General features: G+C 45.6%; 1 protein-coding gene across 2 annotated transcripts in view; it reads left to right on the forward strand.

Annotated features, from left to right (window-relative positions):
* Positions 1 to 65: 65 nt before the first annotated feature.
* eml3 (EMAP like 3) overlaps positions 66 to 20,618 on the forward strand; it is a 33,962-nt gene continuing 13,409 nt past the window's right edge. Inside the window, exons 1-5 of one of the 2 annotated variants that reach the window (XM_046319076.1) lie at positions 66 to 256; positions 363 to 474; positions 18,394 to 18,570; positions 18,780 to 18,894; positions 19,133 to 19,639. In XM_046319076.1, coding sequence (XP_046175032.1) covers positions 450 to 474; positions 18,394 to 18,570; positions 18,780 to 18,894; positions 19,133 to 19,639 — 824 coding nt within the window. In that variant the 5' untranslated portion in view covers positions 66 to 256; positions 363 to 449. The remainder of the gene's footprint in view (positions 257 to 362; positions 475 to 18,393; positions 18,571 to 18,779; positions 18,895 to 19,132; positions 19,640 to 20,618) is intronic. The other variant, XM_046319077.1, reaches the window with a different exon arrangement.

The raw sequence follows: 20,618 nt of genomic DNA on the forward strand, positions 1-20,618 counted from the left end.
AGAGCCTTTCAATGGCCAATACATAGCGTTAGCAATCCAGTGTTTATATACATCATTATGTGTATGTAACCCAAAAAGTTGTGTTACAAGTTTCAGTAAGGAGCATATTATTGCATGCACGTGTAGTCATATGAAAACGAGGCGATAGTTAACCTATCATTGTCTTGGCAATTCTAGTGCGGTGTGCATGTGAATCTATTGGGCGATTGTGCATTTGCCCACCAGATGCTCAGCTCATTTCCTGGATTTATGTACAGTAAGTATTTGAGTGAATTTTTTTAGGCCAATCCTCTCCGGCAACTGCGTACGTTCGTTGCCATGCGTGCCTCTCTTTTCTCAAGAACGACTTCTGACACCCTCAGGTAAAGCAGCGGCATACAGTATGGAAAATACACCAAAAAACAAACTTCACTACTAGAAAACAGTAAATAACTCCTGGACGATCAACCATGGATGGTTCTACGAATAGTCTAGGTAAGTCCAGCATTTAAAAATGGATTTTTAGGTAACCTTATATTTATTTAATTTTAAGTAGACTACACAGTAAATTGGCCTGTGTTACCTAGTTTAGATTTTTCATTGTAACATTTCTAGTGTTGATGATGTCAATTAAAAGAACCTCAGTGTAATCCCAATGCAGCTGTTTTTTTTATCTCTATCAAATCATTTCTGGGTAACAATTTAAGTACCTTGATGTGATAGTTTTCAATTAAAATTGTCAAAAATAAACAAAAATAGATTCTTAGCCAAATGCTATTTCTCAAGCAAAAATGTTGCTAGGACTTCCTGGGCATGGTCTGAGAGAGGGGCCTAATTGGCGGAACTGAACGGGAGGGGATGTGTAACCTGAACTAGCTATTATGATTGGCAGAGAGGAGGGCAAACTCTCTGAATTTATACAGGCAGTCCAAAAAACCCACCCTGCAAAACAAGCTAAAATTTCATGCAGTCTTTTCAAACTCATCCAACAGGAAAAGTGTATTGGAAGTGTATGTAAAACACAGAAAAAAAACGTTTTTGACTCCTCTGCCCCTTTAATAATCAGAGTTGAACCAAAACCACAGCCATATTTTATCAAATTTCCCAGCATGCTCAATTGCAGGTATATTTTGTTTTTGTTTTTGTTTTTTGGGGGGTGGGTGGGGGGGGTTTGTTTCAATGTTTTTGCATGCACATTGATTCATTAATCTTATGCTAATCAATTATAAATAACACATTTTTCTAAACTAATCCTATCTGTTACGAGGCCTTATTGCACCCATTACTGAAATGATTTAGATGATTTAGGTAGTCTAATACACCACGTGAATACTTGATTGTCAAACTGCTCATTGCAGTCTGCATTCCAATTCATCCCAAAGGTGTTCAATGGGGTTGAGGTCAGGGCACTGTGCAGGCCAGTCAAGTTCTTCCACACCGATCTCGACAAACAATTTTTGTATGGACCTCGCATTGTGTATTGGGGCATTGTCATGCGGAAACAGGAAAGGACCTTCCACACACTGTGGCCTCAAAGTTGTAAGCACAGAATCGTCTAAAATGTCATTGTATGGTGTAGCATTAAGATTTCACTTTGCTGGAACTAAGGGGCCCAGCCCGAACCATGAAAAACAGTCCCAGACAATTATTCCTCCTCTCCATATTTTACAGTTGGCATTATGCAGTGGGGTAGGTAGTGTTCTCCTGGCATCCGCCAAACCCAGATTCATCAGTGGGACTGCCAGATGGTGAAGCGTGATTTATCACTCCAGAGAACAGGTTTCCACTGCTCCAGAGTCCAATGGCGGCGAGCTTTACACCACTCTAGCCGATGCTTGGCATTGCGCATGGTGATCTTAGGCTTGTGTGCGGCTGCTCGACCATGAAAAACAGCCCCAGACCATTATTCTCCTCTACCATATTTTACAGTTGGCACTATGCAGTGGGGTAGGTAGAGTTCTCCTGGCATGAATCACCTGACCAACCGTTATTGTGCTGACGTTGGTTCAAGAGGCAGTTTGGAACTCTGAAGTGAGTGTTGCAACCGAGGACACATGATTCTTACTTGCTTTAGCACTCAGCGGTCCCGTTCTGTGATCTTGTGTGGCCAACCATGATGTGTCTGAGCTTTTCAGTATGGGCCATTCTACTACCAATGTTTGTCTATGGAGATTGCATGACTATGTGCTCAATTTTATACACCTGTCAGCAACTAGTGTGGCTGAAACAGCCGAATCCACTAATTTGAAGAGGTGTCCTTGTACTTTGGGTCGTGTAGTGTATCTTGGTTTTCCAAACCCCGGGCAGTCTTTCTGAATGCAGGTTGCGGCTGAATAAAAAATGTAAAACGTTGGATATCCCCACTCTGACTGGATTCCAATAGGAATTAAGTCACTTTTCAAGCCAGCATAATGTGAGTTACAGGCCTGATGTGGCCTGTAAACCATGAGTTTCAGGCCACTGAATTAAGGTTAAACTAGGCCCTTAAAATACAGCCTTATGAAATACATATTCTATTGTCTTAAATAAATTTATTTGAATGATTACATATTCACTTAGGATTTCACTAGGTGAAGGCCACAGGTCTGAAAATGAATGAATGCAACAACCATTTCTCTGTCACTGACAAACATAGTCATGGATGGTAAACTCACTCGGGTTTATCAGTTTGCAAATGACAAAACAGCATGTAAACTTCATGTGCATAACATGCAATTGCAAAACAGAAAACATATGTTTGCAATTGTTATAAATGAGCAACATCCATTTGATGATAACCTAGGGCCAGGGATTTTTATTGCAAAAACACTCTTGATAGTACAACATGTTCTTGCTCACTGTTTTCAATCACGAAATTGCACTTTGTTGTATCCTATAGACAGGTGGGAAACCAAGTAACCTCGATTCCCCCATAGTCTCTCCGGAGATCTGGTGTGTGAGGTTCAAGTGAATGGAATGGCAGGCGTGGGAACTGAATGTTATCTTGAATGTTACTTTGTTTCTCACACAAATGGATAGGAGGCAACAAAGTATCAAGTTCCATTTTCGATGCCAACGAATTACCCGGATGCCAGATTTTCCCCTTGGTTCTGTGTCTGTCTCTCTACAGCTACTGTCGTTGTTGGACCTCCAGCTGCACCAGAGCAACTTCAGATGTTCCTTGGTTGAGCAAGAGAGGAGCTCATTAAAATGTCATTTGCAGGCCCTCCCGGGTGACGCAGTCATTAAGGGCGCTGTACTGCAGCGCCAGCTGTGTCACCAGAGACTCTGGGTTCGCACCCAGGTTCTGTCGTAACCGGCCGCGACCGGGAGGTCCGTGAGGCGACGCACAATTGGCATAGCGTCGTCCGGGTTAGGGAGGGTTTGGCCGGTAGGGATATCCTTGTCTCATCGCGCACCAGCGTCTCCTGTGGCGGGCTGCGCGCTAACCAAGGTTGCCAGGTGCACGTTGTTTCCTCCGACACATTGGTGCGGCTGGCTTCCGGCTTGGATGCTCGCTGTGTTTAGAAGCAGTGCGGCTTGGTTGGGTTGTGTTTCGGAGGACGCATGGCTCTCGACCTTCGTCTCTCCCAAGCCCATACGGGAGTTGTAGCGATGAGACAAGATAGTAGCTACTAAAAACAATTGGATACCACGAAATTGGGAAGAAAAAGAGCTAAAAATTAAATTGTCTTCACAGTGGTTTTAAATGGGACAGCAAGTCTGTGGCTGTTATGCTAATTGTTTTTGCCTCCTTTTTTTTGCGCCTTTGACAATGGAACTTTTACTGCTTCTATAATGACGGAAGTACAATGTGCCATTGTGCCACATCTGTTGCTGTCCCAACTCATGTGCTGATGTTTCGTTTACAGTCCTGTAAAATAGTGGGCGGTTAGGCACACAGGGGAACACACAGCACAGATCTAGGATCAGCTCACCCGACAGCAATCCTACACTCAACCATTTGAAGGCTTAAGAAACAAAACTGCCCTCAGATCAGCGCTATGTGTTATTCAGTAAGAAGGATTGGGGTGTCTGCGTGAGTCCGCAAGTTTACATTCAGGGGTCATTGTCTGCCTCTGTGGGGTGTTAGGCTGAACTGTCCATCAAATCACCTTCGTCTCTATGTCTCTCTCCACGGCAAGCTGACACTACCATGCTGCTCAGTCACCAATCACAAATGAATGCTGACGAGGGTCTAAGAACTTGTCAATGTCCGATAACTTCATTCAATACTGCATTTTCATTGCAGTTTATAATTGTGTTTCTTACAAATTGCAAATCGGTTCATTGTTCTGACAAGATCTGTGTCCCAGTCCCTCGAGTACCCTGAGCTGTTACATTAATCACCCATATAAAGCCGAAATCTACCGTAAACCTATATATTTTTTAAACTTAACTTCAGATATGTTTTAAATTGAGAGAGAAAAAGGTAGGGGCTTTTAACAGTTGACTATATCCAGAAGCTCTTTGCACTACCATCCTCTTTGTGTGTGAGAGATCATACCTCCTATTTCTGTAAGATTTATGCTGCCTGTACAAGCAGTTCAACAGAATACTTCATAGCTTTGTTATCTGCAAGCAAAGCAAGTCTGGTCTTGCATAATTTCCCTCTGATTTAGATTTGGCATCACAATCCGCTCAGTGACAGTGCTGACCCCAAACAGCTCAAGATAAATTTCCTTGTGCTTTAAAAAAAATATATATATCTTTAGATTGCTTAGATCCTCTTCATCTCGTGTTTAGCCTCAATATTTGCGGCCAATGTTTAATCTTCAGCTGGCATCGAGTACATAGTATTATATGGTAGGCTTTGGTGAGGGTGTGTTATGGATTGATGAAGTTACCACCATTCAATCAGACAATTATACTCTGAATTCTCTCATACGACAATAAAAAAAAAAAATTCTATTGAACTTTGGACAGGGAGGTATACCAGCAGGCAGTAATCATTTCCCTGCATATATTCTCTAACGCGGGGTGAGACCGTGCGTGTTCGACTGTGATGTGTCTGTCTGTTCCGGGTTCAGAGTGATGAGTTCGACTGAAGACCGCATCGCCCACCGCCCGTGCAGGGGAGTACAGTACGGCACAGGGATGTGTTGTGGTGGCGACGCGCTCGGGATCACAACGGCTCCCGGGGGACGAGTGACGGGGACGGACGCTCTCTGTCGGTGGCGACGCTGCCAGGGTGGTGGTGTTCACAGGAAGGAGCTGACAGGGTGGGCGAACTGTGGGGAAGACGCTGTGTGTCTGTGTATGTGAGAGAGAGACGCAACCAGCTGTCACTGCAGACTCTTCCTGAGAGTCTGGGTTGGAAGAGTAGCCACTTCTCAATTTAGACTCTTTGAAACGACAATGAAATAACAATGATCAATCAATGCCATTTATTTGACACATCCCTTTCTACCATCAGCAGTTGTCACAATGTGCTTATAAAGACGCCCGGTCTGAACCACCAACTAGCAAACAATGCAGATGTTGAAGAAAAGTGGCTAGGAAAAACTCCCTAGAAAGTGATGAATGCCATTTAGAAAGGACCTAGAGAGGAATCCAGGCTCCGGGGGGAGGTCCTCTTCTGGCCGTGCCGGGTGGAGATTATGATAAATCACTCAAATAGGCCCAAAATATGAAGGTGACCCTCTAGATATATAGGAAATTGACTTCGATACAGCAACATAAGAATAAAGTGGAATTGGAGAAGAGTGAACATCTAAAAAAACAAAGATCGAGACGATAGCGTCCCCATAACCATTAAACCACTACCTTGATTTAAAAAGTACTTTTTCCTTGAATGAAACTAACGTTCTTCAAAAAGTCAGCCTGGGCAAGAGTGCCTTTTTGAGAGGGAGCTGAGCAAATTGATTGAAACTCATCCAAATTGGATGAGAAAGGTAGCGGCTTGGGCAAATGCAGTCTGAACAAAGAGTCCGTTTTCTCTGTCCAAACCGCTTGGCTCCTCATCAATAAGACCTTAGATGACCCAGGCCACTTAGCATATACAGTAAGTGATAGTGAAATTGACTACTAGAGCAACATCCTGCAAGGTTATAAACTAGCTAGAAACCTATCCGAACCTGGCCTCACCCAAGATTCAGTCACAATTGTGTGGTTTTCTTTTCCTGCCAGTATTGTTGTTTTTATCAGCCAATAATCAGTGACGGTTCTGATCCGTCTTTGTAATAAGGCGTCAATCTCTGGAAAAACATTGGCTTAAACTGAGCCCTTGAATGACAATTTTGTAGTTTGAGGTGTTGAGGCGTTGTTAGTTTCTCACTCAATCACCGTCTTTCAGTCACTGCCACCAAGTCCGTATAAAGCCAGCAGGGAATGTTGTTTTAATTTCCTACAAGTATTGCCGTTTGTCAGCATGTCGTCTTTGTGATGCTTCTGATCTGCCTTTGTGATATGTCGTTCAACCCTGGATAAACATTGGCTTTGACTGAGTGCTTGAGTAACAATTTGAAGTATGAGCTTCTCACTGTCATCGAGGGAGCGCGGGGGAGGGAGAGGGTGTCACTCGCTCACTCACTCACTCACTCACTCACTCACTCACTCACTCACTCACTCACTCACTCACTCACTCACTCACTCACTCACTCACTCACTCACTCACTCACTCACTCACTCACTCACTCCAATCAGACCAGAGACCACACTCCAATTCAGCTCTTTAGCTGTGGCCAACTCTCGATTGCTTCCAGCCCCGTCCAGTCAGCCATTGTGAATCTCTCCTCTCCAGCTTCTTCTAAACGACTGTGACTCACCCTCAGGCCAGTTGTCACGACAAAAAAAAAAAACAAGAAGCAGGGAAATGTGTAATAGCTGTGTGTGGTGTGCATGCTTGTTAGGCTACGTTTACACGGGAAGCCCAATTATTGGCAAAAGAGCTGAAAGATTAGAGTTGGGCTGCCTGTACACTTGTGCATGTAACCGTGTGTGTGTGTGTGTGTGTGTGTGTGTGTGTGTGTGTGTGTGTGTGTGTGTGTGTGTGTGTGTGTGTGTGTGTGTGTGTAAGCAAACAACCCTCGCTGGTTCTCTTTAACAAAGTACAGCATTATTGCACTGGAAGAAATGAAACATGTCCCCCTCTTCCCTTTCACCTCCTGGACATCCTATTCCCATCTGTTGCTCCCGTTCACAACTATAAATACCATACCTCCCCTAAAAACGGACCAAGAACACAAACCTCTAATTACTTCCCGATGTGTTCAGGAGTGCTATTGGCTACGTTCTTGAACATCCCCCTGAAAGTCAAAGCCTCATCATGAATAAATGCATAGTTACAAGGTACACTATATATACGAAAGTATGTGGACACCCCTTCAAATGAGTGGATTTGGCTATTTCAGCCACACCTATTGCTGACAGGTGTATAAAATTGAGCACAGAGCCATGCAATCTCCATAGGAAATAACATTGGCAGTAGAATGGCCTTACTGAAGAGCTCAGTGACTTTCTACGTGGCATAGGATGCCACTGTTCCAACAAGTCAGTTTATCATATTTCTGCCTTGCTAGAGCTGCCCCGGTCAACTGTAAGTGCTATTATTGTGAAGTGGAAATGTCTAGGCACAACAATGGCTTAGCCACGAAGCGGTAGGCCACACAAGCTCACAGAACGGGAACGCTGAGTGCCTGTCCTCAGTTCCAACACTACTACCGAGTTCCAAACTGCCTCTAGAACCAACGTCAGCGCAATAACTGTTGGAGCTTCATGAAATGGGTTTCCACGGCAGAGCAGCTGCACACAAGCCTAAGATCACCATGCGCAATGCCAAGCGTCAGCTGGAGTGGTGTAAAACTCGCCGCCATTGGACTCTGGAGCAGTGGAAACTCGTTCTCTGGAGTGATGAATCACGCTTCACCATCTGGCAGTCCCACTGATGAATCTGGGTTTGGCAGATGCCAGGAAATGCTACTTGCCCCAATGCATAGTGCCAACTGTAAAGTTTGCTGAAGGAGGAATAATGGTCTGGGGCTGTTTTCATGGTTTGGGCTGCACAACCCCATCGAACACATTTGGGATGAACTGTAACTCTAACTGCGAGCCAGGCCTAATCGCCCAATATCAGTACCCAATGTCACTAATGCCTTCACAGAAGAGTGGAGGTTGTTATAGCAGCAAAGGGGGACCAACTCCATGTTAATGCCCATGATTTTGGAATGAGATGTTCGACGTGCAGGTCTCCACATACTTTTGGTCATGTAGTATATCTTACAGTAACTCTCCTTTGCGAGTGCAGACCTACCTAGAGCAATGCAATCTGGGACTGTGCCCAACTGTACCTTTTGTACATGCCAACTGTACCTGCAAGTGCCCAACCTGGCCCAACTGCATCCTTTAAAAAATGGCTAAGGTCTCTCACCCAATTGTTATGGTGAAGACGTTATAGGTACCACACCGGCACACCCACTGGTTGCTGTAGGAGTGTTATGGCAGAGACTGTTTTCCATGAAAAATGTACACCAAACACTAGCTTTTATAGGTACATGTATTGAAATGGAGCTCTTTATTATCGGTTTCATTAGTGGTGGCAGTTTTAATGGTTAGCATTAGCAAAAGCAGCTGTAGGGCTACCAGGAGAGGGCTAATATTGCAAGGCTAACCACACATACAGTATATTGGCATTCATGCAATTGCTCAAAGATTCTGCCCACGTTCTTGGCTACATCTTTCATACCCCCCTATGACTCAGAAGCCATGTTTGCTTAGATCAGACCTGTGATTATTGGAATGAAATACTAGTATGGCTCCTTTCACAACAGATAGTGCACTATCATTATCTTTAATATCTGTGTTCATTGAAATAGATTAATGATAATGTTCAAAGCCCTTTGATTCAGAGGTGCCGGCCCACACAATCTGAGGTTAATCAAGAAACACTCTACCTTATACACACACTGTCATACAATGTTTGTCCTGTGCAAAGTTTACGTCATTCATTTGTGTATGAAGTTAAGCCCCTTTCCTGCAGAAACGCTGGGGTTGTGGGAGTGTTGTTGCCTCGTGAGATTGTTTCTGTACATGTGTTTTGGCCTGAAGTTAGGATGTGGTAGTCATTCTCTGTGTGTGTGTTAATGGTGCGTGGGTCAGCTGTTTTCTTTTTCTTTTTTTTTTCCTTCATCTGCCCCGCAATAGCTGATAACCCATCCGCAACCGCCCGACTATACCGTGGATTCAGAAGGGGTTCAGACCCCTTGACTTTCTCCACATTTTGTTACGTTACAGCCTTATTCTAAAATCGATTAGATAGTCCCCCTCCCCCATCAAGCTACACACAATACCCCATAATGACAAAGCAAAAACAGTTTTTTTAGACATTTTTTGCAAACGTTTTAAAAAATAAACAGAAATCACATTTACATTAGTATTCAGACCCTTTACTCAGTATTTTGTTGAAGCACCTTCGGCAGCAATTACAGCCTCGAGTCGTCTTGGATATGACCCTACAAGCTTTGCACACCTGTATTTGGGGATTTTTACCCATTCTACTTAGCAGATCCTCTCAAGCTCTGTAAGGTTGTATGGGGAGATTCGCTGCACAGGTATTTTTAGGTCTCTCCAGAGATGTTCGATCAGGTTCAAGTCCGGGCTCTGGCTGGGCCACTCAACAAAGCCACTCCTGCGTTGTCTTGGCTGTGTGCTTCGGGTTGTTGTCCTTTTGGAAGGTGAACCGTCACCCCAGTCTGAGGTCCTGAGTGCTCTGGACCAGGTTTTCATCAAGGATCTCTCTGTATGTTGCTCCGTTCATCTTTCCCTCAATCCTGACTAGTCTTCCTGCCACTGAAAAACATCCCCACAGCATGATGCTTCACCGTAGGGATGGTGCAAGGTTTCGTCCAGACGTGACACTTGAGAGTTTTTTAAGTGCCTTTTGGCAAACTCCAAGTGGGCTGTCATGTGCTTTTTACCGAGGAGTGGCTTCCGTCTCGTCACTCTACCATAAAGATGTGATTGGTGGAGTGCTGCAGAGATGGTGACCATCGGGTTCTTGGGCACCTCCCTGACCAAGGCCCTTCTACCCCCAATTGCTCAGTTTTCTTTTATACTTTTGAAAAAATGTATAAAAACGTGTTTTTGCGTTTTTTAGAGGGGTATTGTGTGTAGATGGATTAAAGAATTGGTTTTATTCAGTCCATTTTAGAATGAGGCTGTAACGTAACAAAATGTGGGAAAGAAAGGCTTGTGTATACTTTCTGAATGCACCGTTTGTGATAGGCTAAAGTGAAAATCTGTGACCCGCACCCGACCCGAACCCACTAATATAGAAAATGTGCTGCAGGCCACAGTCAGAGACAGCGGAACGGGTTTTTGACAGGGGGTGCCGGATTTCTTTTGCCTGATTTAGATGTTTCTGCTTATAATTTCAGACATTTTGGTAGGCAATTTTTTTGTTGTTGTCAGCTTGTGTATAATTTAGATACATGTAGCTTCTCTTCTGTCATTATATGTTACCCTAGAAGACCAAATAAACTCTTGCTCACCAAAAGTAATGTCATAAATTGATGGAATGAATGCTTCAATTTAGTTGACATCGATGAAGTTTTCTGTCATCTCTGCAGAGTGAAGAGATTTAGGGACCGGGGTGAAAATGCAATAAGGTTAACTCTAAAAAAAAATAATAATAATAATAATAATTTAAAAAAAACGTAAAGATTTTCTGTGCAAAATGTCCATATGACATCAATTTGACCGGTTGTAAAATAGAAACATTTGAAAATGTAACGAACTTCGTCTGTTGTTTGAAGAGAGTCAGACCGAAATGCAGCGTGTAGGTTACTCATGACTTTTAATGAAGATAATGCGGTACATGAAATAACTGAAATAACTGAAGAAGAAAACAACAAACGAGTGAAACTAATTACAGCCTATCTGGTGACTAACACAGAGACGGGTACAATCACCCACAAAATACAACGCGCACTCAGGCTACATAAATACGGTTCCCAATCCGAGACAATGAGAATCAGCTGACTCCAATTAGGAATCGCCTCAGGCAGCCAAGCCTAACTAGACACACCCCTAATAATACACACTCCCAATTAATACAAACCCCAATACAAAACACAACATATAAACCCATGTCACACCCTGGCCTACCCAAACATATAACAAAAACACAAGATACAATGACCAAGGCATGACAGAACCCCCCCCCCCTATGGTGCGGACTATTGGACGCACCTCGAGCATAGGGAGGGTCCGGGTGGGCGTCTGTCCATGGTGGCGGTTCTGGCTTGGGACGTGGACCCCACTCCATAAATGTCCTAGTTCCTCCCCTTCGCGTCCTAGGATAATCCACCTTCTCCGCCGACCATGGCCTAATAGTCCTCACCCTGATTCCCACATAACTGAGGGGCAGCTCGGGACCGAGGGGCAGCTCGGGACCGAGGGGCAGCTCGGGACCGAGGGGCAGCTCGGGACCGAGGGGCAGCTCGGTACCGAGGGGAAGCCCGGTACTGAGGGGAAGCACGGTACTGAGAGGGAGCCCAGTACAGAGAGGAAGCTCAGTACAGAGAGGAAGCTCAGTACTGAGAGGAAGCTCAGTACTGAGAGAAAGCTCAGGCAGGTAGTAGGCTCCGGTAAATCCTGGCTGGCTGGTGGAACTGGATGATTCAGGTTGTCTGGCCGATCTAGAAGATCTTGGCAGACTGGCACTTCTGGCGGATCCTGGCAGACTGGCACTTCTGGCGGATCCTGGCAGACTGGCACTTCTGGTGGATCCTGGCAGACTGGTGACGTTGGGCCGACTGGCGGCGCTGGGCAGACAGGAGACTCCGGCAGCGCAGGAGAGGAGAAAGGCTCTGGCTGCGCTGAACAGGCGGGAGACTCCAACAGCGCAGGAGAGGAGAAAAGCTCTGGCTGCGCTAAACAGGCGAGGCGCACTGGACGCGCTGGGCCGACTGGGAGCACTGGTGGCGCTGGACAGACAGGAGACTCCGGCAGCGCAGGAGAGGAGAAAGGCTCTGGCTGCGCTGAACAGGCGGGAAACTCTAACAGTGCAGGAGAGGAGAAAAGCTCTGGCTGCGCTGAACAGGTGAGGCGCACTGGACGCGCTGGGCCGACTGATAGCACTGGTGGCGCTGGACAGACAGGAGACTCCGGCAGCGCAGGAGAGGAGAAAGGCTCTGGCTGCGCTAAACAGGCTGGAGACTCCGATAGCACAGGAGGGGAGAAAAGCACTGGCTGTGCTGAACAGGCGAGGCGCACTGGAGGCCTGGTGCGTGGTGCTGGAACTGGTGGTACTGGCGCGAGGACACGCACAGGAAGCCTGGTGCGGGGAGCTGCTACCGGAGGACTGGTGTGTAGAGGTGGCTCTGGATAGACCGGACCGTGCAGGCGCACTGGAGCTCTTGAGCACCGAGCCTGCCCAAGCTTACCTGGCTCGATGCCCACTCTAGGCCGGCCAATAGGAAGGGCTGGTATGTGTCGCAGCTGGCTCTGCACCCGCACTGGAAACACCGTGCGCTCCATAGCATAACACGGTGCCTGCCCGGTCTCTCTAGCCCAATGGTGAGCACAGGGAGTATGCGCAGGTCTCCTACCTGGCATAACTATTCTCCCTTTTAGCCCCCCCCAATATTTTTTGGGGGTGACTTTCCGGTTTCCAACCGCGTCGCCGTGCTGCCTCCTCATACTTGCGCCTCTCCGCTTTAGCTGCTTCTATTTCCTCCTTGGGACGGCGATATTCTCCCGGCTGCGCCCAGGGTCCTTTACCGTCTAATTCCTCCTCCCATGTCCAAATCTCCAAATGATGCAGTCTCTCCCATTGCAACTGCTCTTCACGATTAACAGGGAGAGTAGGCTCAGGTCTGATTCCTGACTCAGCCACTCTCTCTCTGCGCTTTCCCCGTTACCTTCGGTTTTCGCTCTGTATAACCGTGCTTTCCTTTTCGATTCCATACGTGTATAGCCCTCTTCGCATTGCTGTAGGGAATCCCAGGCGGGCTCCTGCACTCGCTCTGGGTCGGCCGCCCACCTGTCGATTTCTTCCCACGTCGTATAATCCCTGCTTCTGCCGTCCATAACGTCCTCCTTTAGATCCTGCCAGTTCACACGCTGCTCGGTCTGTGAATGGTGGTGGGTGATTCTGTAACGAACTTTGTCTGTTGTTTGAAGAGAGTCAGACCGAAATGCAGCGTGTAGGTTACTCATGACTTTTAATGAAGATAATGCGGTACATGAAATAACTGAAGAAGAAGAAAACAACAAACGAGTGAAACTAATTACAGCCTATCTGGTGACTAACACAGAGACAGGTACAATCACCCACGAAATACAACGCGCACTCAGGCTACCTAAATACGGTTCCCAATCCGAGACAACGAGAATCAGCTGACTCCAATTAGGAATCGCCTCAGGCAGCCAAGCCTAACTAGACACACCCCTAATAATACACACTCCCAATTAATACAAACCCCAATACGAAACACAACATATAAACCCATGTCACACCCTGGCCTACCCAAACATATAACAAAAACACAAGATACAATGACCAAGGCGTGACAGAAAAAGACCCAGACCCAACATGTTTCTGATAACATTTCAGTTTGGCTTGGATGTATATTTTATGTGGTTGAAATACTATCAGCTTTCGTGATACTAATAAAGATAGCACCTCTATATGAACAGAGGGTTGGTGCCACTTTACTTGGGGAGGACAGGCTCGTGGTTATGGCTGGAGCAGAATCAGTGGAATGGTTTCAAAACACATGCTTTGATGCCATTCCATTTGCTTTGTTCCAGCCATGATTATGAGCTGTCCTACCCTCCAGTCTCTACTGATACAGACGGTATTTAACGGCACATTCGCATCCTCTCAAGATGCTGAAATAAATAATATATCTCCACTCCAGTTCCCGAGTCCAAGTTTAGCCTACATTTTGTGTATCATTTTACTGCAATAAATTCTTTATTTTGCAGGAGTTAATATATAGGCTCAGTTTCCATTTAACCCAGTAGGCTACAGTTCCCTTGACATGCCATGGGCCTATTTGAAGTCCCCGTCTTGTGACTGTCAAATTTGTATGGCGCCTCACGATCTTCACACTTAACAAAGCCTGCACTGCTACCATCATCTTTTACCACTTAGCCAAATCGTTCCCAAACATTAATTTTCCGGTCTTTCTTTTTATTTTCAACTCTCCTTTCGCAGCTTTTCTCTTATTTAATTCAACTCTGACATTGACCTTTGTGCCTCCGTGGTTCGACCTGACATTTTTCTGCTCGATCCCAAAAGTGATTGACGTGTAGGCTATCTGGCGCCTGACAGTTATGCCCCAAAGCTTAGGTTTACGCACTAATACCAGATAGCCTAAAATAATGAAATAAAAAGCCTACAGATATAAATTGCACAAGAATGAGACATTTATGGACGTCTTAAGGTAGGCTATTCTTTTTATTCAATCCGCCACCCACTCGCCCTTCATCCACACAAAATCGAATGACCCTAAACCCTCCTGCCCTGCGACTATAGCAGCGCGTGTGAGCGAGAACGCTCACTGTACACAGTCCATTGCATTGTCTCTCCCGTACGTTTTTAATTACTTTGTTACATTTTTGGCCACAAGTTTTTGGGGGTTTTGTTTTGCTTAATGCTTCACGCACAGTTGATCAAGTCAGCTGAGATTTGCCAAAAGAGAGAGTTGAAAGGCTGGCTTTTGATTCTGGTTTAAAGCCAGCGGATTGGAGCAGATCCTAATTATTGTGTTACAACTGAGTCCCATAAACCGTGTTAAGACACGTAAGCCCAATTCTGATATTTTTTTCCACTAATTGTTCTTTTGACCAATCACATCTAATGTGAAACGAGCTGACCTTTTTCAGAACTGATCTGATTGGGCAAACAAAAAATCAGAATTAGGCTGCCTGTCTGAACTCGGCCATAGAGCCTCACAACCACATTGTTTAATCAAGACTCTGAGATTAGACTTCCTCGTTGCTTTAGGACCCTATTATCTGTAGGCTGCGGAGCATCTACTCTTCACAATGCTGGTGAATATCAACATTCCTTAGTGGACATTGTGCCCTACCTCAACCACTTGAGTCAGGTGTTTCCTATCCTTAATTAGAGTACAGTAGTCTTGCTCTCCCCGCTAAAAAGACTTCTTCAAACAAGTGTGTGAAGTCATGTTTTTACCTGTGTATGTCATCATGACCAAGTTCATGGAGTTGAGAGAAGGAAAAAAAACAGTTTGCCTCTGATTTTACATTTAAAGTGTGGAATTTCAACTGGTGAGAATATATGTGTACTGTATGTAATTTATCAAAACCATGGCATAGTGTCTAACACGCCGTTTTTAACCAGAGCCTTAGATATACAGTATATAGCTATGGTTCTAAAGTATAGACCTAAATGAATCCAAAAAGCTTCTACTACTGTAATGTTAATATAACTGGAAGATATCTCTTTAGCGTCATTCTCACATTTCCTTTATATTATACTGGGTGAAATGTCACTGTATTCTTCCATTGCTGTTGTTGTTCTGTCTCTGTGGTGTGTGTGTGTCCAGTGAGAGGCCTGGCTCTGCACACGGTTGGCCAAGTCCGTCTGAACACAGACAGCAGACAGAGACTCCCTCCCAGCAAGCCTCAAAGACCCCATTGTGTGTGTGGAGTGGAGCCATGGTTCTGGTCCAGAGATTGAGTGTGTGGGTGTATCGAATGAAGGCATCACTGGAATCCGTCTGTCTCTGAAAAGCCAAACAGTCTTGTCAGGCCTTAAGGCGAGGGATATATTCGTACTTTCAAGCCGATAAGCCAGACTGGTTCTCCTCTTGGGAGGACTTGCATGTTTGCTTGGCCACTGCATTCTTACCCAACCGTTTAAAGTGTCGTTTTTTGCCTTACGAGCTAAGCAAGGCGAAACAGTCAAGTGGCTTTAGACGTTCTTAAGAAACGCCTCGCCGAGTGCTCCGTAGTAAGTGGGTGAGAGGCACTCAGTCAGAACCACTCCTCTCCTCAATCCTCCAAAGGGAATAAGCCCACTTGCATTATAAATACTTATTATCAACAACAATGACTGTTAGACGACCGCTTGACTGCTACAGTGCTTGTGTCAGCATGAGGATTTGAGTAGTAGCATAGGCTATATCACCTGCCGTGACGGTAGGTAAAGGGTTTTAAGAAGGAAGGGAAAGTAACAATCTGTGAGTCACTTTAACACAATAAAGGAAACGATAAGCTCCCCAACTTGGATATGATGCATGGGAAGGCCCGGGGGAGGAGGAATAGGAGGTGGTGAAAGAGAGGAAGACTGTGGCAGTATTCCGAGTTGACGTTAACCGACAGTCGTGAACGGACTTTGGAGAACGGAAGCCACACCCACTGGATGCCAGTTTGGCCTGGTATCAGTCATTGCATCACATGAACCCGCTGTGCCAGTTTCTCAAGGTATATAAGCCTCTTCAACCCAGTAGTTCGCAGAGCTGTTAAGGCATGTTTGGAACATGATTCATGGCGATACACCCCCGTGGTCGGTTTTCCTTTCATCCCACAGAAACACTGTTTTTTTTTAAGCGCATCATCAAGGTTCTTACAGATCCATATGCATGATACAGAATACGCAGGCTATGTAATTCAAAACCACCATGCACATTGACATGTCAGGTGACCTATAGATGACTCTGTACTTGTTAAATCAATTCAAACGTTATTTTCATAGAACGTTTTTACAAAAGTAGACCTGGAGAATCAGTCTATTTATCCATGATCAGGTTCTTAATCAATCAGACGACTTAATCTTTCCCCCGACCCAGGGAGACATGACAGTTTTATTGGACTGCGTGGTCATTGGTCGGTATGGTTACCATAGCAACGTGTGTCCAATTTAGGGAGGAGGAAGTATTTCATAAAGTGATAGAAGAAGCAGGGGATTTTCCAACTGGGAACTGTAGACACACACACACACACACACACACACACACACACACACACACACACACACACACACACACACACACACACACACACACACACACACACACACACACACACACACACACACACACACACACACACACACACACACACACACACACACACACACACACACACACACACACACGCACGCAAGCGTTTGTTTTACAATTGATGCCCATTCAACTCCCTAAACCTAATTATAAACCTAATCCCTAAACCTAAAATAGCATTTTTATTCTTGTGGGAACCAGTGAAATTGTGGGGACTGACAAAATGTCCCCACAAATTGTCCTTGTTTTACTATTCTTGTGAGGACTTCTGATCCTCGCAAGGATAGTAAAAACAAACACACACACACACACATACACACACACACACACATACTGACACACAATAGAACAAATGTTGCCAACCAAAGCAGGAAGTTGTGTAGGCTGCAAAGAAGAAAAAAAGAAAGAAAAAAAGCTGCAGTTGGCCCAGGGTCTGATCATTAGTCACATGACATGTGGATTGCAACACCCTGGAATGCCTTCTGTCTCCCTTTCACCTCTGAGGAAATCAGTTGGAAATGTAAACATACAGGATGACAGAATAGATCTCATCCCAACATGTTGTACACACAGAGAAAGTGTACATCTGTGGTGATTGATTAATAGCCCAACAGATTCAAATCCATTCATTCAACACAACCTGATGATAAACAAGTCTTTCCGACTGCCATGTCTCAGGAAATTCGCAGGAAACGTGGACATAGACAGAATTTGTAATGGAAAAGGCCCGAGACGCTCTTACTTTAGAGAAAGTAAGCCTGCGGACACTTAACAACCATTTGAGCTAAACCTTGTTCCCTAAACACAACCTGATGATAAACAATTAGAACATTCCACTCCTTTTTGCGAGGCTGCCCCTGGAAATGGCAAACGGTTGAGAGAACCAGAAACACATGCGCTTAGCTCCTTTTCTCCTAATAACGGCAATGGTCTCCTGCCTTCTTTATTTTTGATTTAGAAAATGGGACTTGATTCAGTCAGTAAGCAGCATCAAAGCCTCGTGATATTGAAGTGAAATAAACCATTTCTCTCAACTCATCGACACTTTCATCTTCTCCTTCTTAAGTTAGAAAACAGTGCTGGACGGGCACGTTAATGTTGGCTTCACAGGCCCACCTTCATGGACAATGTGTGTCCTGTCTCTTTTGAGGAAGATGTGTGGGCTGTTAGCAGTATTTACAACACTCACTGCGGTCATGTCTAAGTGTGCCCATCTTTTTGAAGTTCTCCCTTCGCTACAGTTCTTTCACGGTATTCCGCGTACGCATTGCTACTGCTTGGTTTATACCACTTCTGTGGGAGTTACAATGGCATGACATCATGGAGTTGGATATAGGCTCCTCGTTGGTTGTCCTAGTCCGTACTTAGCATTTACCAATGGTTCATCTAGTTCCAGACTGTCTAGTTCCATCTAGTTCCATACCATCTCCTGATTGGTTGTCTTGGTCCACCTGCACAGATGATGTGTCGGCAGGCAGCAGCGCCGAATACCCAGACCGGCTGTCCGTGATGGAAGGGCGCCTTCAGTTGCAGGAGAACGAGATCACTCTGCTCAAGTCGTCACTGGCCGACGCGCTGCGCAGGCTCCGCCTCCACGACCAGCTGATCCCCCTGCTCAAACAGCAGCTCATCGCAGGTGGGTGGCCAACCGTCACACCTTGGATCAGATCGCGGTCCTAAACGACTTGGTTTGACTAATGTCAAACAGTCTACAAGTACCCGAAGCCAATAGAATATAATCTAAGAAAATAGAATGTTATCCCATCCCTATGACCATTGTCTTGTGCTTCAATGCCATGTCCATCCTCAATGTGTGTGATTGTGTCTTATTGTATGTGACCTCAGTGAACCCTGCAGCGGCCCGTGTCCTGAACCAAGTCTTCTGCTCTGATGGTTTCTCCAGCTCCCGTAAACTGTCGTCCAGCTCAGCCCTGGATGGCTCCCGCCACCCTGCCACCAGGTACTGTACCAGCACAGAGGGACTGTGTGGGTAGGAGAGACCTATATAAAGATATGGCTCTTAGATTATCAACGTGTGTAAATAGGGCATCGTTTGTTCAGTCAAGACATTGGACTTAGTGACCAGAATGTGGATTTCTAGCTGTCAACTTGAATGGTAAAGTCTTATTGGATTCATTTTGATGTTGTATGATGTTTTCTACTTGTTGATCTCAACTCTACACTGTGTGTGTCTCTAGCCAAGTGGGAAACAACATTGAAGGTGAGAATGGTCACTATGGGGACAATGGAACCCTAGCCCCTATGTGTAAGGCCCCTACATATGATCGGGCTACCCAAACAGAGCTCACCCCGCTGGGGCAGGACCAGGGGCTAGACAGGGTCCCCCTGGCTCTCACCAGTGACATCCAGAGCCTCTCCCTGGAAGATGCCCTCCCCAAGGGTATCTCTCTGACTGAGGGGTCCCAGGCCAAGCTCCTCCGCATCCAGGGGCTTGAAGAGGAGGATGAGGAAGTGGAGAAGGAAAAGGACCTGAGCAGGACGTCTTCTGTAGAGGAGCCCATCCACCCCACCACCATCAGGAGCCTCCAGAGAGAGGACCTCCAGGACCCTAATGGCTCCACGGAGAGCCTGAGTTCAGCCCGCCAGACCCCAGTCTCGGGGTCCCCAGTCCCCCCTAAGGACCTGCCCTCCAGCCCCCGGAGCGGACCTCTCACCACTATCCTGGAGGGCCAGAATAAACCCTTGTGCGTTATCGTCTCCTTCTCCTCTTCTCTATTCCTGCCTGATTGCATGGCTTTTCGGGATAAATCTCCTAATTTCTATGCTTGCGTTTCTACAGACCCCCAGTGTCAAAACTCTAATCTATGAATCAGTTTGCGGTAGACTGTTGACTGGGGAGTATACATTACGTTCTCTCTCCCGCTGGATCCGGCTGCTGTGTTATTTTTCCATGTGTTTGAGCCGGGGGCTAAATAAGGGTGATTGGGAACATAAGGCTCTGTGTCCTCATAATGACAGCGCTCATCGTATGCTGAGTGACACGTCCTTGAGAGGCAACACACACACACACAGAATCAAGCGCAGTGGAAAAGGTGTTAAGGGTCATGTGGCTCAGCCCTGTGTATACAATAGCAGTGAATGCTGGGATAAGCTGGGGGGGCCACCATGTCAACACCTCTTTGATGTGGGGATCTAGAATACACCGTTTCAAAATGGCCGCGTTGTCCAAGCAGCAGCCATTTCAGCGTATATCTATAAAAATGAATAAAACCCAGTCTAGTTATGTCTCGGAACAAAACTTGATCTTAGCCCAAATAAGTGGTAGCCTAGTTATGCGTGTCAGATGAGTAGTGGCCAGAGTTTATTTTTATTGATTTTTTTTTTCTCCCGTCAATATGATCTGATCAGGAAAAACTCTGGACCATAGTTAAACTCCATGCCCTACAGATAAGACATTACATCAATGTTAAGGGTTGCGTTCAGAACAACTGGGGCTTGCCGTGAAACACAACGTTGAGTAGTTCACACGGTGTAACAATAACACTGGGGTTGTGTTCATGAATCCACACTAACCTGATGATCAAACCTGAGCGTCACCCTTTAACCCTTTAACAAAGTTCTCCTCCTTCAAGCAGGGATTGATTCCGCATGATTTCCTGCATGTGGACATTTCAATGGGGGCTTTTCATTGGTAGATTTTTTTTGTTGTTGTTGCTGCATGCC

This window comes from Oncorhynchus gorbuscha, linkage group LG21, assembly GCF_021184085.1.
Source record: "Oncorhynchus gorbuscha isolate QuinsamMale2020 ecotype Even-year linkage group LG21, OgorEven_v1.0, whole genome shotgun sequence".
Lineage (NCBI taxonomy): Eukaryota > Metazoa > Chordata > Actinopteri > Salmoniformes > Salmonidae > Oncorhynchus > Oncorhynchus gorbuscha.